Source organism: Pelodiscus sinensis, chromosome 1 (genome assembly GCF_052426305.1).
Source record: "Pelodiscus sinensis isolate ZL-2025 chromosome 1, ASM5242630v1, whole genome shotgun sequence".
Classification (NCBI taxonomy): domain Eukaryota; kingdom Metazoa; phylum Chordata; order Testudines; family Trionychidae; genus Pelodiscus; species Pelodiscus sinensis.
This window is the reverse complement of record NC_143052.1, coordinates 65,743,970-65,770,359: the sequence shown is the minus strand read 5'-3', so window position 1 is coordinate 65,770,359 and position 26,390 is coordinate 65,743,970. Positions and strand designations below refer to the sequence as shown.

Genomic DNA, 26,390 nt, shown 5'->3' with positions numbered 1-26,390 from the left:
CAGATTTATGTGGTCATAAATTTTCATGGGTAAAAAACACTTCATCAGCTGCATCTGTCAAAAACTTATGCCAAAATAAATCTACTAGTCTTTAAGGTGCTACAGGACTCCTTATTTTTTTATTACGTGCATAGTATAACTCCCAGTTTTTACATGGCCCCTTGTCTAGGAATGATGCTTCTTTTGCTCCCAAGCCACAGGTATGCTACTTCAGCACCAGTAGTCAGATTGCACTAAACCCAAGGAAATTGCTAAGTGCCAAGCACAGGATGCTTCTTTCCTCTGGCTCCTTAAAGGCTCAGGAAAAAAACGCACATATGCATCTTTGTGCCTTACAAATGATGAGAAAGAGAGGTCCCTCTCAAATGCACAAAGGGTAATCCAACTTCCTGTCATGCAGCCAGATATGGAGAGAGGAGACCACTTTACACTGTGAGCCTACATGGTATTTTTTTCCATCTTAGTTTAGTATAGACTGAATGAAGTATATGTGGTTTTGGTGAGATGGGATGTACTCTTATTTTTTTCCCCTTCACAACTGGAAAGGGGCACTGAGAGGTGATAGCAATTGGTCAGATTCTCAGATGGCATAAAATGTACAGAAAGGGAATGTCTATTTGCTTTATTCAGACTAGAGGAAGATTTGTTTGTATTGTGTACGCTGGTGATGTAAGAACAGGGATAGAAAAACAAAGATCATTTTCATCAACTTTCATGACTCTTAGGGTACGTCTACACTGCACAGTTATTTCAGAATAAGCTCTTCTGGAATATTTATTCCAAAATAGCTTATTTTGAAATAGCACATCTACACTGAGGGGAAGCCTCAAAATGAGTCTAAGGCTGGCTTCCCTAATGTAGACGTGCTATCTCAATTTAGAGCCCCAAGAGGAATAACTTAGGATGGCTCCAGCGAGGGGCTATTTTGAAATAGCAGGAGTGGAGTGTCAACACACGCCTTATTTCAAAATAGATATTTTGGAATAGGCATTATTCTTCATGGAATGACGTTTACAGAAGTTGGAACAAGCCACCCGTTATTTCGAAATTATTTTGAAATAACAATATGGCTGTGTAGATGCTCGCATTGTTATTTCGGAATAACTACCATTATTCTGGAATAACTTTGCCATGTAGACACACCCGAGACAACCAATTGTTAAGGATCCATGGAAAAACATTCACACATATATTACAAAATGATAGGGTACAGAATAAGATGAACCACTAGCATGTTAACTCCTCAATTAGATAAATACAAAATAAAGGGAAAGAATTTTCTCTAAGAATTACTTACTGTGAGGGACTGCTTCAGAATATCTTAAAGATATATAGGACAATATGGTTTGCCCTTTAATTAAACCAGGCTCTGGTAGGCAACCAATACATACTTGTGGCATTGATGGTCTCTTAAAACAGGTTTTGCAATAATTATTACTCTTGATGTATATTCATTCACAATTATAAAATAGTTAACTGGACAATAATGTCCACATGAAGTAATCAAACTAAAAGGAAAAAAATCCTATGATAATAAAAACTTTCTAAAGTTCATTTCTTACAGCAGAACTCAAAAGTTTACTTGAAAATAAGCATAGAAAGCCAAGTCTCTATTTGTCCACGTGAAATAGCTTAGAGTGATGCTAAATCTGCTCTAATGAAAAAATGAAAACTTGGTGTCATTGGATAGATTGGCAATTTTAATACTATACTTGAAAAAAGATTAATCAGTTTTGCTATCAAGACTTAATATAACATGTCTCAGTTCTAGAGATATGAAACTAACCATAGATCTGTTGTAACACTGGGATTGCTAAATAGTTGCCTTTTTTACTTGTAAGCAAGTCAGTTTAACATGACTACCTTACTACATAGTTAAGTGAAACTCATTCAGGAAATGTTGCAATGTTTCAACTATTGCTTTATTTAAGGAACTAAACAATATGGTTTGCTTCTTCCCACACTATTACAATAATCCACATTTTAAATGTGAATTAAATGTGTCATTTATAGATTACTACCTGAGAAATAATCCAACAAAGCTAATTCAAACTTGTTTTATAAATATTAATTCAATAATTATTTAAGGCAAATCTCTTTCGCTGCAATTCTGGATCACTGATGCTTTATTTATTATTATTTGTGTTGTAATAGCATCTTGTGCTGTTCTAACCCCACATTACTAGTTGTGCAGGGTCCAGGTGGGGTTATGGATACAGGAAAGAATTCTGGCCTGGGGGAAGGATGTGGGAGGGGATGCAGGGTCTGGGAAGGAGTTGTGACCTAGGAGAAGGGGGCAAAGGAGGTGCAGAGGGTTTGGATGGTGACATGTAGCAGGAGAATGGGGTGCAGACTCAGGGAGGGTATGTGTGCAGGAAAGAATTCTGGCCTGAGAGAGCAGCGATCGTGGCCCTGCCTCCCCGCTGGGACTTCCAGCCATGCCCCCCGCCCCCACCAGGCTTCTGCGCAATCACAGGCTTCTAGCACCGATCGTGGCCCCACCTTCCAGCCGCTCCCCCCGCCCACGCCAGGCTTCCTCCGGTGCACAACTGGAAAAATCAGAGAATATCGGACATTGCACATGTCCGGTATTCTCTGGTTTTTTTACCGGACAAAGAGCGCAAATACCGGACTGTCCGGTAGAATACCGGACATCTGGCAACCCTGCGCGAGTGCCAACAGCAAAATTTCTAAGTACCTATTGGATGGAAACTGGCCAATGGGAGCTGGGGAATTTTGCAAGATGGCGGGGACAGCGTGCAAAGCTTTCTCCTCCCTGCCCACACAGCATAGCAATTATCAGCTTGCTGTTGAAAGCAGCTGCCACTGCTCTGTAGTAAGCCTGTTGGGAGAAGCAGCTGCTGGATCTGGCCTGCTAGCCGCCTTTTGCCCACCCGTGGATTCTGATGTTGGGGAGGGAAACATATTTTCAGGGCCCACCATTTAACACAGCTCTCAATTATTTCAACTGTTAGGGTATGTCTAGACTACATGGCTCTGTTGCTAGAGCCATGTAAATGAGTTTACTAGACATACCCAAATGAAGCAGCGATTTAAATAATCGCTGCTTCATTTAAATTAAAATGGCTGCCACGCTGTGCCGATCAGCTGTTTGGCAGCACAGTGCTGTAGTCTGGATGCTCCGCGGTCGACATCAAAGGCATTTGTCGACCTCCCCGGTAAACCTCATCCCACAAGCCATTTTAATTTAAATGAAGCGGCAATTATTTAAATCACCGCTTCATTTGGGCATGTCTAGTAAACTAATCTACATGGCTCTGGCGACAGAGCTATGTAGTCTAGACATACTCTTAGTGGGGGAGCCTCACTGCGGCTATGTCTACACTGGCGGGTTCTCGCGCAAGAACCCACAGAGCATCCACACTGCCTGCTGGCTCTCGTGCAAGAAGATTTACAGTACAGCGTGGTAAGAGAGGGCTTCTTGCGCACGAGCTTCTCTCTTTTCTAACAAGTGTAAGCCCTCTTGTGCGAGAGGGCAGTGTGCACGTACGGCAAAGGCTTCTTGCGCAAGAACTGACCTCCGGGAAAAAACACAGGTGGCCTCTCCGACACTCCGTATGTGCAGTCACCACTCGCTGGTTCCCCCTAGCCAGCCTCCCCTTAAAGGCACAGGCACCCAGTGGAGCCACGTGGCACATGCAGCCTGGGTAGCAGCCATGGGGAGAGATGGCAGCCACCAAGCCACCGCAACGTCCCGCAGGCCTCACCTAGGAGCCACCCCAGAGCACCCAGCAGGCCCACAGGGGCACCAAGTGGCGGGCTCCATGCTGGGGCACTGCTGAGGTCAAGGACCTCTGGGGCCAGGAGGATGCCCTCTGGGACCCCAAATCCAGGAGGAGCAATGTACAGATCTTCGCCTGGATGGCCCAGGCGCTGGCCACAGAAAGACACCCAGCCCGGACCCTGGAACAGGTCCGGGCCAAGGTGAAAGACCTGCGGCTCAGCTATGTGCAGACCAGCGAGAGTGGGGGGTGGCGAAGCCACTGCCTGCCCCCACTACCAATGCCTGCACAGCATCCTGGGGGACATGGGAGCTGAGGCCCTGCAGGCATGGGTCAACTCATTGGTGGCCACCCCAGTGGTCTGGCTAATGGAAGCAGAGGAGGAGGAAAAGGGTGACTGGTCTATCAAGGAGGAGGAGGAGGATGGCAGCCAGACCCTATCAGCCTGGCCCAGCAGACAGGACATAGAATCATAGAATTATAGGACTGGAAGGGACCTTGAGAGGTCATCGAGTCCAGCCCCCCGCCCTCAAGGCAGGACCAAGCTCTGTCTACACCATCCCTGACAGATGTCTATCTAACCTGTTCTTAAATATCTCCAGAGAGGGAGATTCCACCACCTCCCTTGGCAATTTATTCCAATATTTGACCACCCTGACAGTTAGGAATGTTTTCCTAATGTCCAATCTAAACCTCCCTTGCTGCACTTTAAGCCCATTACTCCTTGTCCTGTCCTCAGAAACCAAGAGGAACAAATTTTCTCCTTCCTCCTTGTGACACCCTTTTAGATATTTGAAAACCGCTATCATGTCCCCCCTTAATCTTCTTTTTTCCAAACTAAACAAGCCCAGTTCATGAAGCCTGGCTTCATAGGTCATGTTCTCTAGACCTTTAATCATTCTTGTTGCTCTTCTCTGTACCCTTTCCAATTTCTCCACATCTTTCTTGAAATGTGGCGCCCAGAACTGGACACAGTATTCCAGCTGAGGCCTAACTAGTGCAGAGTAGAGCGGCAGAATGACGTCACGAGTTTTGCTTACAACACACCTGTTGATACAACCTAGAATCATATTTGCTTTTTTTGCAACCGCATCACACTGTTGACTCATATTCAACTTGTGGTCCACTATGACCCCTAGATTCCTTTCCGCCATGCTCCTTCCTAGACAGTCGCTTCCCATCTTGTATGTATGGAACTGATTGTTCCTTCCTAAGTGGAGCACTTTGCATTTCTCTTTATTAAACTTCATCCTGTTTACCTCTGACCATTTCTCTAACTTGCTAAAGTCATTTTGAATTATGTCCCTATCCTCCAAAGAAGTTGCAACCCCACCCAGTTTGGTATCATCTGCAAACTTAATAAGCGTACTCTCTATCCCAATATCTACATCATTGATGAAGATATTGAACAGTACGGGTCCCAAAACAGACCCTTGCGGAACTCCACTTGTTATCCCTTTCCAGCAGGATTTAGCACCGTTAACAACAACTCTCAGACTATGGTTATCCAGCCAATTATGCACCCACCTTATCGTGGCCCTATCTAAGTTATATTTGCCTAGTTTATCAATAAGAATATCACGCGAGACCGTATCAAATGCCTTACTAAAGTCTAGGTATATGACATCCACCGCTTCTCCCTTATCCACAAGGCTCGTTATCCTATCAAAGAAAGCTATCAGATTAGTTTGGCATGACTTGTTCTTCACAAACCCATGCTGGCTATTCCCTGTCACTTTATTACCTTCCAAGTGTTTGCATATGATTTCCTTAATTACCTGCTCCATTATCTTCCCTGGGACATGTCCCGGGCCTCCTCAGAGGCTGGTGAGGGATCCTCCGGTAAGTGTCGCAGCTGCTACTCACAAGTGTGCAGGGTGCAGGGGGGCCACAGGGTGGGGGAGAGGGAGCAGCACACGGCTCTGCCTGGCCAGATGCCACGCAGCGACACACAGCACGTGCAACCTCGTGCAGCCAGACCAAGTGGCACACGGAGGCGGCAGCCAGCCCCAACACACGCCTGGGATCCCGGGGCTCATGCACACCCAGCCCAGGGCGGGGGGGGGGGAGGATCTGGCCAGGAGCAGCCCATCTCCAAGGGCACAGCCCTGACCCCATACAGCCCAAAGGGTGCAACCACAGCACGCAACCACGGCCACCCATGGGACACAGTTGCTGCCCCAGGGGAAGACACAATGGGTCCCCCACAGCACCCAGGGGTCCCCAGGCCACCTCGGGCCCCCCTGCTACCTCCAGGGGAATCCCCCCACGCTGGCTGCACCTGTCCCCAGGTGTTGTGGCACATGAGGTGCTGGGAGGAGGGCATGGGGTGCCCGGAAAACCATGGGGCAGGGCTCACTGACCACCTCGCTGTCGTCTGCTTCTCCCACAGCGGGACCCCATGCCAGCAAGGGATCCTCCAGCCCTGTCCTGCCGGCACATAGGAGCCAGGGCCTGTCGCAGTGCTCCCAGGACCACCACCATCTGCTCTGTCATCACGTCTGCATGATTGTGTGTATTGAGCGCTCACTCACTGCCAAGAGCCACGCAGACGAGGAGTGGGGGGAGCAGGTGTGGGCCAGTACGTGGAGCACTGTGACTGCGTGTGCACCCTCCTGGGCACAGTTGCAGAGTGTATAGGCCCTGCGTCACAGCGTGGCCAGGCCCCCCCTGCTGCCCCCTCTGCTGTGCCCAGCCCTCCCCCTGCCAGCTTCCCTGCCATGCCCATGCGCCCTCCCGTAGCCCCCTGATCTCAGCACCTCTTGGTGCAGCCCATCCTGCCCCGGCACGAGGGGGACCGCGGCCCCCGCAACCATGGGGTGAAAGAGGCCACCCCTCCCACCCATGAGGCTCTCCCTGTTAGGAGCCCCCCTTCTCCTCTTGTAAATAAACCTGCATTACCTGTTAACCAAGTGCATGCTATTTATTGAGAGGTGAGGGAAGGGTGGGGGGAAGGGGTGGCGATGAGGGAGTGGGAAGTGGGTGCAAGGGGGGAGCCCTGCAGTTGGAGGCATAGGTGCGGCCTACTATGGGGCCTGGTCGAGCAGCACCCGGAGGGCTTCACGGATCTGCACCCCATCGCAGTTGGCCTTCTGGGTGGCAGCTGTCTGAGGCTGCTAGAAGGCCTAGCTCTCACCTGCCATCCACCTTGGGAGCAAGGCCTTCCCCTTCAAAATGTGCAGCATGCAGCACGCTGCGATGACCTCCAGGACATGCTGCACCCCCATATCCAGGCGGGTCAGGAGGCACCTGAAGCATGCTTTCAGATGCCCAAAGGCGCACTCCACAGGGTTACAGGCCCAGTCCAGATGTAGGGTTGCCAGATGGCTGAAACAAAAATACTGAACACCTCTCCTCCCCCTCGAAAAAAACCCACCGGGACAAAATGTTGTTGAAGGGGGAAAGAAAAGGGGTAGGGGAACCAAAGTTGTTGGGCAAAAAAACCCCCAAAACTCCGGACATGCTTCATGGGGGGATGGAGAACTGGCCAGAAAGGGAGCAGTGCTGGCCAGGAAGGGGGGGGCCTGGAAACAGCTAACGGGGGGGCAACAGGGCTGGCCGGGAGAAATGGGGGGGCCAACAGGAACCAGGGCTGTCATGGGCGGAGGGGAGGAGGGCGGAACAGGGCTGGCTGCGGGATATCGGGGGAGGGGGGACTGGCCGGGAGGGGGCGGGGCTGGCCGGGAGTAAAGGGGGGCGGGAAGCACAGCTGGGGAGGAGGGGGGCGGGCAGCGGTGCTGGCCGGGCAGATCAGGAAGAGGAACGGGCCAGCAGGAAGCAGAGCTGCGGGGGGGCGGAAAGGGGGTCGCGGAGCTGGCCAGGAGGAAGGAGAGGCCAGGAGAGAGGGGGGCGGGAAGCAGAGCTGGGGAGGTGCAAGGGGGCTGGCCGGGGAAGTGAGGGAGGGGAAGTGAGGGAGAACTGGCCGGCCAGGAAGGCAGGGGATGAGCAAATTGGCCGGCGGGGAGCGGAACTGACCTGGGCACTTGCTGCCTGTTCCGCGCAGGCTCCCAGCGACACACGAGCAAGGAGAAGGCTTCCCCTCCTCCTCACACTCAACCAACCGAGGGCTCTTGGCGGCAATCGCAGCCCCTTTTCCCAGCTGAGACTCACAGTCGCTCCTTCCTCCCCTCCTCCTCCCCGGCCAGGCTTCCGTCCGGTGTGCAGCTGGAAAAATCAGAAAATACTGGACATTGCACATGTCCGGTATTTTCTGATTTTTTTACCAGACAGAGCATGCATATACCAGACTGTCCAGTACAATACCCAACACCTGGCAACCCTATCCAGGTGGGCACTGAAGGCAGGCATCCACATGAGCCAAGCTATTGGGGGTAGGCCGCGCCCCCACAATGCAGACTGGCATGTGATGGACCCAACGGTGAGGTCCTGCTGGGGGAATTAGGTTACCACCCCCAGCCTGTGGCACAGGCCCAAGTGCCAGAAGATGCAGGAGTCATGGGCTCGACTGGACCGCCCCACATAAATGTCTTAGAACTGGCCCCGGAGATCCACGAGGGCCGGGAGCACCACTGAGCAGTAGCCCTTCCAGTTGATGAACTGAGGCCCCCAGTGCTCCGGCGCCCGGATGGGGATGTGAGTCTCGTCCATGGCTCCCCCGCAGTTTGGAAACCCTAAGGTGGCGAGGGTGGCGTCCAGGTCGCGGGGGTGGATGACTCTCTGGAGCAGCACATCATTGATGGCACAGACGACCTGCAGAGAGGCACATGGGAGCACAGGGGATGCACAGAATGAGACGCGGTGGATACATGGGCCCTTGGGGCGTACCTGCCCCCTTTCATGCCCCCTCTCCCCACGCATGCCAGGGTCCCCTTCCCTGGAGGTTCTCTCCCCCCCCCCCCGCCTGTGGGGCTACATGAGGGAGGGACGGCATGAACCCCTGGGTGCGGGGCTTCCCCCTGCCCCCGCGTTCCCCCCAGCCTGGCTTCTTCCATCCACTGGGGCAGGCCCATGATCCCCTGGGTGCCTTACCTGCTGGAGAACCGCGCCAACAGTGGACCTGCTCACCCCAAACTGGTTCCCCATAGAGCGGTAGCTGTCCAGGGTGGCCAGTTTCCAGAGGGTGATCGCGACCCTGTTGTCCACAGGGATGGTGGGGCGCAGGCGGGTGCCTGCCTCCGGAGCGCAGGGGCGAGCCAGGTGCAGAGCTCACGGAAGTCCCACTGCACATCCGGAAGTTCTGCACCCAGTGCTGGTCGCCCCATTGTCCCAGCCCCAGGTGATCCCACTAGTCCCCGCTGGTGTTGTGCCTCCACAGGCACCTGTCAGTGGTGGGGTGGGGGTGCCGGAGTACAGCTGCGGCATTGATCACAAGAGCCTGCAGGTGCTGCCCAGTCTCCAGCTCCCGCTGGAGGAGTGTGGCTCCTTGGTGCAGCTGCTCCTCGGCCTTAATGATGGCCGTGGGGGGACACTGCTGGCTGGGGTCCTCCTCCGGCTCTATGGCTGTAATGGCGGTGGGGGGGGCGAGGGTGCCCAAGGGCACTTGTCAGGGGCTGAGGTGGCGGGTGTGGCTGTGGCTCTCGGTCCCTCCAAGAGGTGCCTAAGCACGCAGCCGCAGGGAAACGGCTGTCCAGGGGTCTCTTTAAGCGTGTTTCCCAGGGGGGGTCCGGCACACGCCCACAGACGCTGCTGGTGACCTCTTGACATGGCCGAAGTGGTTCCGGGGCCACGTTCTTGCGCAAGGACATCCTGCCAGTATGGACACTTTCTTGCGCAAGAACTCAGCATTCTGGTGCTGCACTTCTGGCCAGTATGGACACTCTCTTGCACAAGAGCTTTTGCACAAGAACCCTTGCACAAGATATTCTTGCATAAGAAGCTGCCAGGGTAGACATAGCCTGCTGGTGCACACTGGGCAGACTTTCGCCTCAGAGACATTTCCCCCAATAGGTCTACTCTAATATTTACACCTATGTGTTGCTGATTTCCATTCTACAGCGTGTAACAAGACTCTCACTTGACTCTAAACTATCTCTTTTATTACAAGCGGAGAAAGAAAAAGAATCAGTTATAGCTAGACAGCACACAAATACCTGCTCTAATCCCAACACTCTTATCGCAGGGGACTTTGGAACCCGTGTTCCCTGCCTAGGGAGTTCCATTAATTGAGGGAGAGAGACCATCCAGGTACTGCCCTGGATTCACACAACAAGGATAACAACTCCTTATTACTCCTGCCCCAATAACAAGGCACCTGGGGCTCCAACACCAGCCAAAAAGTGACAATTTGGGCAAGCAATGACATTATGCTGAGCACCTAGGCAGGGTGGTGTGCTCATGCAAATGAGATCAGCTCCTGAAATCCTCTTCCACATTTCACCACTAGATGTCAGTGAAGAGCTCATTTAGAGTGGACTCTGCTGATATGTAGATCATGAATATGTGTTTCACACTCTGTGTTTTTTTGTACACACACACACACACACAGAGTCATTTATAGATGCAGACTTTAAGGCCAGAAGGCATTATCATAATCATCTAGTCTGGCCTCCTGCACATTGCAGAACCTCACCCATCCACTCCTGTAATAGAATGGACCCATAACCTCAGACTGAGTTATGAAGTCCTCAGATAATGATTTAAACACTTCAAGTTACAGAGAATTTACCACTTACACATGCAAGTGACCTGTGTCTCATGGTACAGAGGAAAGTGGAAAAATCTTAGGGTTTCAACCAGAGGTGACTGCTGAGGAATAACACAGGGATGGCACTGGCAACATGCCTACCTCCTTCTACATGACTCCTCCCTGTGACACCTGTAGCCTGCCCCTCATCTTCACCTCCCCACTCCTGCTCTGCTTCCTCCCCCAAGTGACATGGCCTGGGGGACTAGCGCTGGTCTGACATCAGCAGCAGTTCAGCAGTTGGTTCTCCCCCCACCCCCAATAACTGGCAGTAGTGGGATGAAGTGGAGTGATGCGGCCCCAGCTCACTTTGCTCCCACGACTCCTGGCCATGTCACTCTGCTTTCCACCCTGTGAGTGTAGGGTACCATTCCACCTTTCCCCTGAGCAATGTGACCGGGAGCTGGGAGAACAGAGCAGACTAGGGTCATGTCACTCTGCTTCCCTCTGCTAGCTGCTGCTAGTGAGTACAGGGAAACACTATTCCTGCTTCTGGCCCCTCGCTCCTCCTGCCCATGGCATTTGGGGCCACATGCCCTCTTGTGCCTCCAGTGCACTGCCCCTGGTCTCTACCAATCTGATCGAGGGGAAAATTCATCCCCATCTCCAAAACTAGAAATCAGACCCTGACCATGCGGGCAAGGCCCATGAGACAGAAACCTGGGAATTAGTTTTTTGTGGTAACTCACAGCCCTTGCTATCTATTGTCTCATCACAGCCACTGGAGACATTTGCTGCTAGCAGTTGCAGAGCAGTTGCAATTTTATCATATCATCCACTCTAGAAACGTATCAAGCTCAGCCTTGAGGCTGGTTAGATTTTTTTGCCCCCATTTTCCCCATAGAAGGCTGTTCAGAACTTCAGCCCTATGATGGTTAAAAAACTATCTAATTTCAAATTTAAACTTATATCAGTTTATATCCAGCTGCATCTGTATTTTCCCTCTGTGGTTCAAAAATATTCCCTTTCCAGTCTGTTGGGAAATCAGAGACGGATGATCCTAGCCTGAGTTACTGTGGCCCTTCTCTGCCTGTTTCAGCTTGTGCTCCAGTGAAAGTCTCTGCATATGCTGATGACCATGTCCCAGTTTTAAGGGAATGTCAGCATTATTTCGAGCAGTCTTTATTTCATGGAGTGTTATAGGTTGGAATACAGAGATCCCTAGATCAGCCCATGAAGTGACAGTCTCAAGGGATCTCTGAGGGTATGTCTAGACTGCATCCCTCTGTTGGCAGAGGGATGCAGATTAGGCAGGTTCACATTGCAAATGAGGCAGGGATTTAAATATCCCGCACCTAATTTGCATAAAAATGGCCACCGCGTTTTGCCGACTCAGCACTTTGTCGGCAAAAAGCGGCAGTCTAGGGGGTTCTGTCGAGAAAGAAAGCCTTTTTCGACAGATCCTGTAAACCTCCTTGCAAGAGGCATAAGGGCTCTGTCGAAAAAGGCTTTCTTTCTCGACAGATCCCCCTCTAGACTGCTGCTTTTTGCCGACAAAGTGCTGAGTCGGCAAAATGTGGTGGCCATTTTATGCAAATTAGGCATAGGATATTTAAATCCCTGCCTCATTTGCAATGTGAGCCTGCCTAATCTGCATCCCTCTGCCGACAGAGGGATGCAGTCTAGACATACCCTGAGACACAACCCAACACACTCCCTCTTTCCACACACCGACACACCTCTACCCAAAATAATAGTCCAAAAGGCTCCTGTGCAGGGTCATCTATTCCTTTTATGTTAAGTGGGGTTTGTTATGTAAATTGCAGGGTGCATTCACATATCAGCCTCAGTTCCATAAGCCATAACAAGGCTGCCTCCAGCTCATAATATTTTGCACTCTGCATGATGTCATCTTTCAACAAGTCTGAAAAAGGAAACATGGTGGGGCAGGAGAGGAGGAAATCAATGTTTTACTTTTACCTTTGGACTCTGTCATCTCAAAAATGCTATTCATATGTAGCTGGCTCCCTCCTCCCCCCCCCCCCCCAGCACTGGCTCCTGCTCCCCCCCTTGCTGCATCTCTCTGATAAAGGCAGCCACTGTGTGTGTGGGGGGGGGGGAAGCAACTAGTCGAGTCATTACTCAACTGTCCAATAGCTTATGCATATCAGATAGTCGACTAGTCACTTACATCTCTAATTAGCCAATGTACCATTATTTTTTAAATGAAGTTGAATGATCTTAAGACACAATGTTGCCAAGTTATCAGTTTTGTGGCACAAGGCATTGCTCTGTAGATTTTACCATTGTAGCAGTGGCAACATCACCTTACTTCTCTCCTTATCAGGTGAATCCTCAGTATCACTGTAGTATACAACAAAATGGCTGTTATTTTAGACTGAAGTACCATGCATTTCTCACACAGTGTGCCACTTTCAAGAGCAAACATTGAAGTGGGTGATATTAGGTATATAGGGGATAAGGCATTTCTCCCTTATATATCTCTGTATAGGTTATGTCTAGTCTGCAGGCTTCTTTCAAAAGAAGCTTTTCTGGAAGAGATCTTCTAAAAAAACTTCTTTAGAAAAAGAGCATTTACACAGCAAAATCTCATTGAAAAAATGATCTGCTTTTTTGAAAGATAGTGTCCACACTGATTGGACGCTATCTCGTATATAAGTCCACCTGGAACCAGTTCAGGCAGGGCATTAGGTCAACTGTTGTCTCCCGGTGCTGTTGCCCAAGGCTATCTGAGATGAATGCTTATAGGGACCCCCCTGGACACCCATCTCTCAGCTTCTCCTGCATGCTTGCTACGTTTTGGAGAGACCACAAAGCTTTCGCAGTGCGTGCTCTGGTTGCACATTTTTTGGACGCCACAGCTTACTCCTTGCCATGGAGCCGGAGCTGCCCTTGTGCATACAATGGCCCCACACTGCCATGCTGCAGTTTCTGCAGGCTGCCTTCCTGGACCTGCATGAGCTCAACACCAAGCTCATCATTGAGAACCTCTCCCTATGTGAAGGAGCAAGACTCTTGCAACTGCAGCCCACAGTGGAGAGATGCTTTTGGAGGCTGGACACTTCGACTGGTGGAACCGGCTGTTCATGGAGTGGTGGGATGACCATCAGTGGCTCCAAAACTTCCACATGTGGAAGGTCACCTTTTGGGAGCTGTGTGCCTGGCTTGCCCCTGTCCTCCTCCAATGCGACACCCACCTGCTGTCCACCATCCCCTGGAAAAGTGGGTCACCATCACCATCTGGAAGCTTGTCACCCCCAGACAGCTACCGGTCAGTGAGCCACCACTTTGGCATGGAGAAGTCCACTGTCAGGTCCTCCTCATGGAGGTAAGGCACTCTCTGGCTGCAGTCCCTGTGTGTGTGTGTGTGGGGGGGGAAATCCTGGAAAGGGGAACCCTGGGAAAAAGTGGGGGTGTGAGGGTGGGCTGGGAGTGGGGGTAAAGCCCTGTCCTCAGGGGGTTTTGCCATCTCTCCCTCACACAGCCCTGCTGCTGGGGGGCAGCCTCATAGGGGGTGGTTCCTGGGGGTTTTGGGGGCAGGGAGGAGGGCAGGCATCTCCCAAGGGCTCAGGCACTTCCTCTCATTCTCTGTTTTGTGTGTTTCTTTGTCCCCGTCTGCAGGTTGTGAGGGCCATCAACTCCATCCTGCTGGGCAGGGTCACCGCCTGGGAGACCTGGACCCCATCATTGCCGGATTTGCTGCCCTGGGGTTTCCCAACTGCGGGGAGCCAGCAATGGAACCCACATCCCAGTCCATGCACTACATCATTGAGTGGCCCAATACATAAACCACAAGGGTTATTTCTCCCTGGTGCTGCAGGCCCTGGTCGATCACCATAGATAGTTCACAGACAGTTTCATTGGGTGGTCGGGCAGGGTGCATAATGCCTGCATATTCCAAAACTCCAGGCTCTACCACAAGCTGGAGGCTGGGACATTCTTTCCCCAGCAGGACTTTTGTGTGCGGGACCTGCAGGTGCCACTGTGCATCATCAGGGATGTGGCCTACCTTCTAATGCCTTGGCTCATGCAGCTCTACACTGGCCACCTGGACCCCAGCAGGGAACAATCAAATACGAAACCTCAGCCAGGCCCAAATGCAGGTTGAATGACCATTTTGGGTGCTTCTTGTCCTGCCTGGATGTGGGGAGCACAACATCCCCGAGGTGGTCACAACGTGTTGTGTTCTCCACAACATTGTGGAGAGAAACGGGTAGGCCTTCCTACCTGAGTGGGGGGCAGAGGCCGCCACCTCTGCAGTGTAGACATACCCATAGTCTAATTTAAGGACCTACAATTATGAGAGTGCATAGGGCCTATGAAGAGCTTAATATAGCTCTGGTCTTGGTTGCCCATGGCTGTTTTAAGTGCTTGAGTTGTGTAAATGCTGTGATGAGTAACATCTGTGCATTTCTTTAAGAACTTTAACAGTTTTTTAAACTCAAATTTGTGGGTTCAGAACATAATTATATATTACAGATTACAATTGCCAGTCACATTTTTACAAACTATAATTTTCAAGATAAAATGAACATGTTTTCCAAATGACATGCTTCATTCACACTTTATCTCATACAGTCAGGCTCAGTTCTTCAAAGATATTTAGGCTCCTAAATTTCCATTGATTTCATACCTTTGTGGGGCTGGCCTCAAGTTCATAATCTCATATTCAGTTGCTCCTGTACATTAACCAATAATCATAAAAACTATGTGCTAAGTAAGCAATTTTATTGATTATAATGTATGTAAGCTCGTAAGCAAGACGACATAATACTACATATTAGCAGAACATAGTAGTAGCAAGATCTCACAGGAAAAACAGATTTGGCATATTTTGATATGCATTTGTAATATAGAGATAATAGATCTTTTACACTGTGTAGAACACAAAAATAAGTCACTGCAGATGGTCACATGGAAAGATCCACCATCTTACCAGCAAGGAGTAAAATATTTGCATTTCACGTCAGTTGACCTGTAAATCTTTCTCCTGACATTATTTTATTTTGAACTTGAATAATTGTAAAAAGTAAGCAAGAAGAGGGAACATTTTGCTCTCTGTGAAAAGCTGTTTTCTAGCAAAAAAAGAAAAGAAAAAAAGGCTGAAATAAACCCCAACACTTTACAGCTTGCAGTCTTTGATCCACTGGGAGACATCTTTTCCTTTGCAGTACTTTGTCCAAGCCACCCTGTGTGAGTTAAAAATCATGTTAATTGATTATGGCAAACTCATCCATTAATGTAAAGCCCCCAGGGAAACATGACTTTCAAATTATGTACATTCAATTTTTCAGCAGACAGCTAAGCTAACAAATAATTTTCTACTGGACCAATCCTGGCAGCACCTTGTTAGTCTGAATGGCCCAGCTGGATCATGGAGGTATGCCTGCCTGAATAAATTCTATCAACACATCTAAAAAATTGCCACATGGTTGTCAAAATACCCACTAATCAGTTGCTATTTCTGCCTCAGAAGGTAGTTGTGTTTGTACCACTGCTCCCTACTGGATACAATCCAATTTGCTCAGTTTTGTGCAAAGACAGAGCAAATGAACATCCCTCTTAGCTCCAGCGAGGGAGAGCTACGTTTCTTGGGAAACGTGATTTAAGTTCTGTCCCCACTCAAGCGGCCTGGTGTGTAGCACAGACGTAATCTTGAAGTCCATGGTGATTCTGGATGTGTTACACTGGTGTTTTTAAACTTGAATTTGAACTCCTGGAAATCTCAGATGTTCAATAAATACATTCCTCTAAGTAGCAGACAGTGTGTGCTTGTGGTGCGGTGGACAAGTACCCATGAACCTGAGCAGGAAGGGGTTAATTATCTGTCCAAAGACAGCAACTGAATCCAGTCTGAAGAGAACCAAGGGAGGAAGCAAGCTTCAGAGTTAGTCTCCTAATAGAGAAACCTTGGGTCCAAGACCGACTAGGAGTGGAGTGACGACCTAAAGGAGTGGACTGAGCCATCTTCAAGGAAGTGTCAGGTTAGCCAAGTCTGTGGTGAAGGTTTAGACCAGTTTTTGTGCTGTTTTATTATTCATTAGAAAAGTCAAACCCTAGAAGTAGGTGAGTTGTGAATTTACACCGGGCACTGGCCTGTTGTTTAGAGCAGATGGGAAAGTCTCCCCTTCATAATTCCAGTGCTCTATATTGGATGGAATCAAAACCAGTCAACCATCATAGACCCTATATCTTTAACAACTAATAGAGAGTCTTTTTCAGTACAAGAGGTAGGAGATTTTGGAGGAGGAAGATCTGTGTGTTATCCCTGCTGTTGCTGTAAACATCCTAGTGGCTTTGATGTGTGTCAAAGCTACAACTGAGAAGTTCTCAATGTCCATAAATGCATTGTACTATGAACCCTTAGTTTACGAGTTCTGAATTCAAATATGTTTATAAATAAGCATGAATAAGCAAAATCCTTGTCTCTTCTATACAACTTGTTTATCCAAAAAAAGATTGTAGTCTCTCTTTTTTAACTAGCCTCCTCCTAATCATGCTAGTAATCATGTAATTGTTATAATTGTGACACTTTACTCCTATGTTTTATGGAAATATGTTTATGAATATGGATATGCATAACTTAAATATGCTTTATCCAAAACAGATCAAGTAACTTATTGTTCAAGAGCCTGTGATCCCAAATATGTATATTCTATTTGTATGCATGTAACATTCTTGTTTGTGAAATTAGAAATATGAAGTATAAACCTGTTTATTAATTTAGAATTTCTAGTGAGAACCATTAGTGGTATTTAAAGGACTTAATGACCCAGTGCTCAAAAGAATGATCTGTTTAATGGTTTTGTTAGTCCTGTAAGCCCAAATTGTAGTTAGTCCTATAAAGACATGTAACCATGCCATCTGGTGCTGAAATCCATCTTGAATCTGGTACTTTTCTTTTGAGATGGGGAGAAGATAACAAAGATTTCCCACCCTGGGAAAATTCTGTTTTAAGGGATGGGAAGTTATAAACAATTGTCTTCAGCTGACTTTTGAAACTGCATCCTGCACTCTAAGAGGACACACATGAAGAAACCTGAAAACAAAAAACTCTAAATACCCAAGAAGTTGTTAGACCCAGGCCAGAGAAAAGATCAGTTCTGACTTGAAGATTTTACCTGGAATAAGGACTACGGTAAAAAATAAATTTGTAACTATTTCTCCTCGGCTATGTCTACACAACGAGTTTTCTCAACAAAAAATACGCAAATGAGGGACTCATTTGCATGAGTCACAATCTCATTTGCATATTTTCTGCTGATCCATTTTTGCACTGCCATTTGTGAGCAAAAACAAGCAGTGTAGATGTTTTCTTTTTGCGCAAAACCCCCTTTTTCCACAGGATTGGTAAACATCCTTCTTTGGGGCATAAGGTCTTGCAGAAAAAGGGGTTTTGCGCAAAAAGAAAATGTCCGCACTGTTTGTTTTTGCTTAAAAACCCCAGCGCAAAAACAGAACGGCAGAAAATATGCAAATGAGATAATGACTCACGCAAATGAATCCCTCATTTGCATATTTTTTGCCGAGAAAACTCATAGTGTAGATGAAGCCTTAGTGTATTAGGCTTAGCTGGCATGTTTTGTTTCTTTTAGATTAGTAACTTGTTTTGATTTGTCTGTTTTCACTTCTAGTCACTTCAATTCAATTTTTTTTCTCAGTAAAAACACTTTTTGGTTATTATCAAATCCAGTGTACATAATTGTTACCTGGGGTTGGGGGAGCAACCACCATGCATATCTTTCTTTCATTGATAAAGAGGGTGAATTTATCAGCCTTTTTTGTGTAAAACTTTTATACAGAGTAAGATGGATTTTGAGCAGGTTTTGATCCCTTTTAAAGGCTGTGTGCTTGGATGCTGCCAAGTCCCTATAGCTGAGTCCTCCCAGAGCTGTTATCAGTGTTTGTATTACTCTGCTGGAGCTGTCACCCCCATCTCTTTGCCTTTATAGGGGAGACCAGAGCTTCTGGCCCAGCAGGATAGGTGGTGGGGCACCCCAGGGGGCAGGTAGGCAGGCTCAGTGGTATGATCAGCACACCAGATGACAGTCTCAATGGGATCTCTGTGATCCAATCTGTCACAATTAGTTCTTATAAAAGTGGTAAACGTACCATGCACCCATGCCATTGGGATCACGAACTATTCTCTTTGCACAGTTGACAGCTGCTGTAATGTCTGCTTTCAGTAATTCTAAAAAAAAAGAGAGAAATATAATGGTAACAAGGAGAAAAAAAACTCCATTTCCCTTTTCATTTTCTTGAATCAGTCATCTTAAAACTGGTGCTGAAATTATTTTTATGATTTATTAATCGAGTTTATTACGGTATCATCCAAGGACCAACCAAGAAGAAGGTCCCGTAGTGCTGGGCACTGTACAAACATAGAATAGCAGGGGGTCAGTGTTCTGAGGAGCTTACAATCTGAATAGAAAGACAGACTCAAGGTAGAGGAAAGGTAGATAACACACAACCAGAGTGAACGATATGATGGTGGCAAGCAGCGTGTTTGTTCCTCAGTTAGTCGTAACTTTAGAATGCTGTCAATCTGTGGGCTAGTTGTACCATAACCAACTACCGTACGGTGTCTTGCACCTTCCTCTGAGTATGTGGTAGCAGCCCTTGCTATTGGAAATACTACATAGAACTAGAAGGATCACTGATCTTATCCAGTATGGCAATTTTGGTGTTCCTCTTGTTATAGTTTCTATGGGCTTGTCTACACTACAAAGAAGATCAAAGCAGCTGCAGTCGATCTTCCAGGGTTCAGATTAGCCGGTCTAGTGAAGACACACTAATTCAAACTGAAAGGGCACTTCCATTGGAGATGGTATTCCTGCTCCTACGAGGAGTAAGGGAAGTTGATGGGAGAGACTGCTGCCATCAACCTCCCATTCTGTGGACAACACCAATATGTGATTTAGGATACTTCAGCTCCAGCTACGTAATCAATGTAGCTGGAGTAGTGTATCTTAAGTCAACTTTCTCCTTTAGTGTAGACAAGGCTTATTTCTATTTGACTATCTTTGTTGAATTCTATATAATAATCTAGTATCACACTGTCTTATCTGACCATTTTAAACCAAATAATACCACAAATACCACTTATGAGCCACTTGCAATAGAAACAAATGAGATAAACATATTGTTTTGTATTTTTTCCAACTTCTTTATTTGGTGCCCTGAACAGCTTTTTGGGTGAAATATGTTAAATGAGACCATAAGTCCTTGCTAACCCCTCTCCAAAAGGATTGCTTGTGCCCTTTGGTGAATGGCTATTTTGCTGGTTTTGCATGTAGTCAGACAGACAGTTACCTATGTTGTTTGTGTGAGTCTCTCACACAGTACATGAGTAGACAAGTCAAAAAAATAGTGATTGTAAAAGTATAAAAACTGGCAGGTAGAGAGAGGAGAAATTGCAATATTTAAAATCACTTTTAATTCTTTAAGAAAATAGACTAGATTTCAATGTGATTGAGTCTCTTTACATTAGAAACTTTTAAGTGTTTCTTTTTGAAAAGAAGCAAAGCCAGGAATTGGCATTTGTGCTGGCCTTGCGAACAGGGATGAATTTTACTTTCTGAGAACAAAGTTCAGTGTTATCAGATCAACATAACTGGTAAGTAATACATGCATCTCCGAAATAGAATTATTTTTACTTAAAAAAACCTAAAAAAGAAAGTTTGAAAATCCCCTGGCTTTTAGCCCTTTTATAGCATATACACATACCCAGCCATTACAACCCTGTCCTATTATCTTTAGAATAAGAGGTTGTTGGGGGTTTTTAAATGTAAGGCCACTAGGGACAAAATCTGTCTTTAGTTCTAACTCTACAATGCCATAGTCTCATACTCGTGTAAGAGGATGGAAGTAGCTCCTTAAAGTGTTACTCATAGGAACATTATAGTGTACCTACCGCTACACTCGATGCCACATGCGTTCTTGGCTTTTGGGGTCTTGCCATCATTGCACCACCAGCGGCTGTTGATTTGTAAAATCCCATAGTCGGTACTTTGGTCACCTCGGTTATAGTTTGTGGCCGCTGTGTTAAAGTTGCTCTCGTGTTTTGCAGTGCACACCCCTGTGAAGGTTTCATTAAACACACACACACATACACACACACAAAATGATGTATTTTCTCCAGTGATGAAGGTTAAGTGTACACAGAAAACATTAAAGTGAAAGTATGGCCATAGCACCAGCACTGGTGCTTTACAGCACTGAAACTTGCTGCACTCAGGGGGCGTGTTTTATCACACACCTGAGGGAGAAAGTTACAGCACAGGAACTTGCCAGTCTAGAGATGCCCAAAACTCTTCATAGGTTATTTTACAGGAATAGGGATCTAAATGCCCTCATTTGTAGATGCTGCAAATGATTGTTTAATACAAATCCCACATAGGCAGTTTGATTCCTTTTAATCTAATCAGATTCACAACCCTTATTCAATAGGCATAGCAAGAAAAGCCATTCTTCCTGTAAAACTTTTGATCGTCATATGCACACCACATAGGGCCTGTCTCTTTGAAGGAAACCCCAGGGGTTTGGTGTTAGAGGGTTGCCAACTTCCTCATTGCTGCAAAACAAAGTCCTGAGACACCAGGGTTCTGCCCCCGACCCACTACTCTCGTTCATTGCTCTCCATCCTCCCTGTTGCTGGATTGTCTCCACCTCCCTGCTCCTGCAGGAGCTAACAGCTGACTCAGAGCCTGCTGCCTGCCTTTCGACAGATATGCAGTGACCTGGGCTATGCAGTGGCTGGCACAATTTGATAATCCAGCACCTCATTCCTCCCAGCTCTCCCCTACCACCCATGGCCCCTTCCAGTAACCAGACACTTGGTATCTGGGTCAGTACATCTGATTGGACACTATCAGGTTCGGTTTTTTTTCTGGACTTTCCAGTCAAGAACCGGGCACTTGGCAACTTATTCCATTTCTCTCCCCATCCCTGTTAACTGAACCACATGGACATTTTCGAGTCAGACTTACAGTCTCCCAGGCTGTAGCCATGGTATCCATCCATTCCATGCCTTTTGAATTCTCTTGCCAGTTCACACTGTTCATAGATCTTCCCAGGAGCAGCCAGAGGCAGGAGGACAAGCCCCAGGATTAGCAAAATCTTCATGCTGGCAGTGTAGCGAACCCAAGTTCCTACTTCTGAGACCAGAGAGGAAATGTGCCTCTTGATCCCGGGGAGGCACAACCTAGAAAAAATGGAGCCCCTCCCTGCCGCTCCCCTGGGAGTGGCTTCTCCCTACAGCACTTGGCAGACTTTAACATGTCACGTTCCCTTTGACCTGTACATAAAAAACTGTGACATTTTTTGGTGTAAAAACTATAAACCTGAATCCTAAGATTTCAGTTTCTGAAGCTTCAGGAGGTAGCCGAGTTAGTCTCTATGGGAAAAAACAACAAATGGTCTGGTAGCACTTCATAGACTAACAAAACATGTAGATGGTATCATGAGCTTTCGTGGGCACAGCCCACCTCTTCAGATGACCGGAGTTTTGAGTTTAGGATGTGCAGACCCAAAATAAATAGGAGAGAAGAGGGGAGAAAAAACAGGAGAGGGTGGGAGACAGGGAGCAGAAGGTATGGAAAATCAAAGGGAAAAACAGGAAGGTAGAGCTGGGAGTCATTAAAAGAATCTGAAGATTGGGCAGTTAAAATTAAGCAGATAAGAATTAAAGTCAATAGATAGTATCCTTCCTAACATGGGAATCTACACAAAGAGCTGTTTGCACCGTCAGTGAATGTTAGGTCGATAGTGTCCCAACCATCCCTCATTATGATTGAGTTCATTAGCATAAGAATTGAATTTGCGGATGAATTCTAAATCCAATGCTTCTCTGTGCATCTTGCTAGTAGAATTGGTTTGTGACAAGACAGCCACTTGAAAATCTTTTAAACAGATATATGTAAAGAGAACATACAAAAATCTGTTGGGGAACCACTTTAATCTTCATAATCCCTGTTTAAAAGATTTTCAAGTGACTTGACTTTGATTCTTATCTGTTTCGTTTTAAAATCCTAACATCTAAAACTAAAACTCTTCAAATGGACCAGAAGCTCTTGTTCTTTATTACTATAACTATTATGGGCCAACGGTTCAGGCACTGGCTTGGGAGAAAAAGTTTTAATTCCCTATTTGACACAGATTTCCTCTGTCCTTTGGTCTCTGTGCCTTTGTTATGATGCAGTTGGTGTTCAGTGCACACACTTTGATGATGGGAGCCATTTACTACAGATGATTGTATGTGCTATGGGCTTCAGTTTCCCCATAACAAACAGAGCTAAAATGCTTAAAATGCTACATTCTTAACTTGCAGGCCAAATATGTACCTCACTACACATGCAATTTATAGATGTTATAAACAAACTATGCCCCAGCATGGCACATTTTAAAATCTTACAAGAACTAATAACTATGACACACTTGCATGCATACTGAGGGGGAGGCTAGTTAAAAGAGAGAGACTAGGAACTTCTTTTGGATAAACAAGCTTGTATAGAAGCAATAAGCAGGTTGCTAATATATTCATGCACATCTATTAAAATATCTGAACTCAGAACTTGTAAATGAAGGGTTCACAGCACACTGCATTTACAGACACCGAGAATTCCTCAGTTACAGTTGTATTCAGTGTCACCTGGCCCTTTGCAACAGCAGTTGAGATAACACTCAGATCTTCCTGTTCCAAAAATCTCCTACCACTTGGACGGAAAGAGAGTCTCTATTAGTTGTTAAAGGTCCATGACATACAGATGACTGGGTTTGATTCCATCCAGTACGGGCCACTGGCTCTGTGAATGGGACACCTTCCCATTTGCTCCAAACAATAGCCCAGGTGCCCTGTGTAGGGTCACAACTCCCCTATTTCTGGGGTTTGACTTTGCCAATGAACAGCAGGACAGCACAAATGCTGCTGCAACCTTTCCAGCAGACTTGGTGCACCTGACAGTTCCTCGCTCAGGATGGCTCAGTCCAGCCCTGGGGTCCTACAGCCTCAACCCCAAGATCTCTCTCTGAAGCCTGCTTCTTCTCTCTTAGTTCCCTGCAGACTTGCTACATTCTGGCAAGTGAAATGGGATTAGCTTCAACTTCTGTCTTCAAGATAGACAATTAAACCTGCCCTGGTCATGTTCAGTGGAGCACTTGTCCACCACACCACAAGCTCCTCAATTATTCTACTAAGAAGAAAGTCTTTCTTGAGCATCTGAGGCTTCCCCAGGACTTCAAACACCAATGTAACAAATCTATAACCAGCAAGGACTGCAAGATGCTGCCCACCAGGAACTTGATACTTCCTGTGGCAGTGGGGACAGAGCTTAACTCATCTTTCTCCAGAAGCTTTTCCCCCTTCAGCTGGAGCTAAGAGGGAATGTGCAGCAGTTCTGCTTAGGAGGACAGCGCTTATTGCATCAAACTGAGCAAGAAAGCAAAGGTGCAAATACAACAATCTTCTGTGGCAGGCACAGCAGCTGATTAGTGGGCCTTTTGACAATCACTGTGGCAATATTTTAGACACTGTTGATAGACTCAGGATTTATTGAGGCAGGTTCCAGGATGCAGGATTCAGGATTCAGGATCCAGCTGGGCCATGCAGAGCAGGCAGGCACTGTGCCAGAATTGGGCCAGGGGCCATTAATTTTGTTTCTCTGCAGTGATATTAACCGTGTACATATATTAAAAGTGGTTGTTTTTCCCCTCAGGAACTCTTGCACTAATTGATGAGTTTGCCCTAATCAATTAACATGATTTTAACTCTCACAAAGTGTCATGGTAAAAGTCCTACAGACAACACCATCATCTCCCAGTCAATCAAGGACTGCAAGCTATAAAATGTTGGGGTTTATACCAGACTGGTTTGCTTGTGAATAAGCAGGATTTCACACGAATCATGTTGAAAATAAAACAAACTCAACAAAAAGGGCTAGTGCAACTGATGGATGAAATGCAAATATTCTACCCCTTGTTGATAAGACTGTGGCTCTTTCCATTTGACCAGCTCCAGTAGTTTATTTTTGTTCTACACAGGTTAGAAGATCTCTTATTACCACTATATTATACCCACACATCAAAATAAGTCAAATCTTTTTTTCCTGTGAGATCCTGCTACTATTTTGTTTTTCTAATAATTGTTTTCCTAATAATTCCTTGCAAGCTTACATTCATTATAACCAATGAAACTACATTGTGCATTGTTTTTGTGATTATTGGTTATTGTTGAAGAGAAACTGAACATGAAATTATGAAATTTGGGCCCAGGTCCTCAAAGATATTTAGGTTCCTAGCTTCTGCTGTAATGAATGGAAATTAGGTACCTAAATGACTTTGAAGAGTTGAAACTAGCACTATGAAATAAGAGTATAAAAGAAGCACGTCATTGGGGAGACCCAAAAGTTTTATGGTGACAATCATAGTTTGTAAAAACATGGTGGGGATTGCAATCTGTAATATATAATTATGTTCTAACCCCACAAATTTGAGTTTAAAAAATCTAATCAGGTTCTTAAGCAAACACACTGATATTACTCATGACAGAAGGTAACCATAAGTCCAGCCCCATAGATTTCAATGGGAGTTAGATACCTAAGTATCGCCCAGAATCTGGGCCTAGTCTTTAGGCTAGTTGATAGAAAAGAAAAGGTAAAAGTAGGAAAAATCTTGTGGCTGCAAAAAAGGCTTGAAGGATCCCTCCATTCCCCATTAAGGAAAAACCTGTGATTTATAATGCAGATATTTATAGATCTGATATTACACTGACACAAATGGCCCTCATCACGTACATTTACAAACCCAGTTTCGAAAGCTTCTGCAGTGCTCTCTTAAAAGAAAACTGTTAGCAGATGAACAAAGAAGCGAAACAATGTTTGTTTCTTTTTTCCTTTTTTAACAAGGAGTTAGAAATATTTAATTTGGAATTTTCCAATAGGGCTTTCTTCATAGTGCTGTTTTCTTTCCTGCCTGTTTTTGCACCACCATAAATGAGGCCCAGTTAGGTTGGGAACTGTATTAGCATGGAATACCAGGGGTTCTGGTTCAGAAGAATAATGTGAGGGGGATAAGCATCATGCTATTTTCACAGCTTACTCCTAGCTTTACAATGGTGCCAGTTTGTGGGCTAGTTGCACCATAGCCAGCTCCTGCAAAGAGTCTTCTCCCTTCCTCTGGAGCATGTGATATTTCCCACTGCAAATGGAGAAATTCCATAGGACTCAAGCAGGGTTGGGGAACCCTGGGCCCCATGGGCTCTGCCACTGTGTTCCTGCACCCTACATCCCAACCCACCCTGCAATCCCAGCCTGCTCCTTCTCCTTACCTCCATTCCAGACCCACCAATCCCCAACCCACTCCTGCATCCACCCAGACCCCACCCCACAAGCCCACTTCCCAGCAGCCCCCTCCCACAAACTGAACCCCTCATTTTTGCCCCATCCCAGAAACAAGGGGGACCACAAAATCTACTAGCTCAGACCCTCTTAGGCTCTGGTATGCAAAGGAAATGTCTGAAAATTAGAAACCAAATAGTACTACCTGTAGCACCTCAGAGCCACGAGAAATTGAAAGCAATGAGAGAAAAACCTTGTTTGCGATTTTTTCCATATTCTTCACTTGGTCTCTTGCCAGGAGACATGCCTTATGTAAGACATGCTTTAGTCATTTGAGTTACAGTGTGTGGCACCTGTGTTATAATTACTTACATACATTGCTGTAAATGTAACCCACACACTTAGTGAACCACAGTAAGTGTGCGGGTTCCATAAACACCCTTGTAAAGGTTCTATTTAAAAGAAACAAGCACAGGCTTAGAGACGTATTTTCTCTGGTGATAAAAATTCCTCCTAGGTTGATATTTTACAGAAATAGGGATCCAGATGCCCGTTTGAATCAGCCGTTTGTAGAGGATGTGGATCGTTATTTATCACAAATTGTACACATGCATTTTTCCTTCCTTTTGATTTGATCAGATTCACAACCCTAATTAAATATGCCTAGTAAGAAAAACCATCCTACATGGAAGTCTTTTGACTGTCACATGC

General features: G+C 46.5%; 1 protein-coding gene across 1 annotated transcript; it reads right to left on the bottom strand.

The window, feature by feature from the left end:
• Positions 1–15,058: 15,058 nt before the first annotated feature.
• On the bottom strand, positions 15,059–21,536 carry LOC102462908 (lysozyme C). Its single transcript, XM_006121578.4, has 4 exons — positions 21,336–21,536; positions 20,261–20,425; positions 18,460–18,538; positions 15,059–15,536 (listed from the first exon to the last, which is right to left on the bottom strand). Exons 1-4 carry the CDS (start codon positions 21,469–21,471, stop codon positions 15,470–15,472), a joined length of 447 nt encoding a protein of 148 aa, XP_006121640.2. The 5' UTR covers positions 21,472–21,536; the 3' UTR covers positions 15,059–15,469.
• Between the last annotated feature and the right edge of the window lie 4,854 nt (positions 21,537–26,390).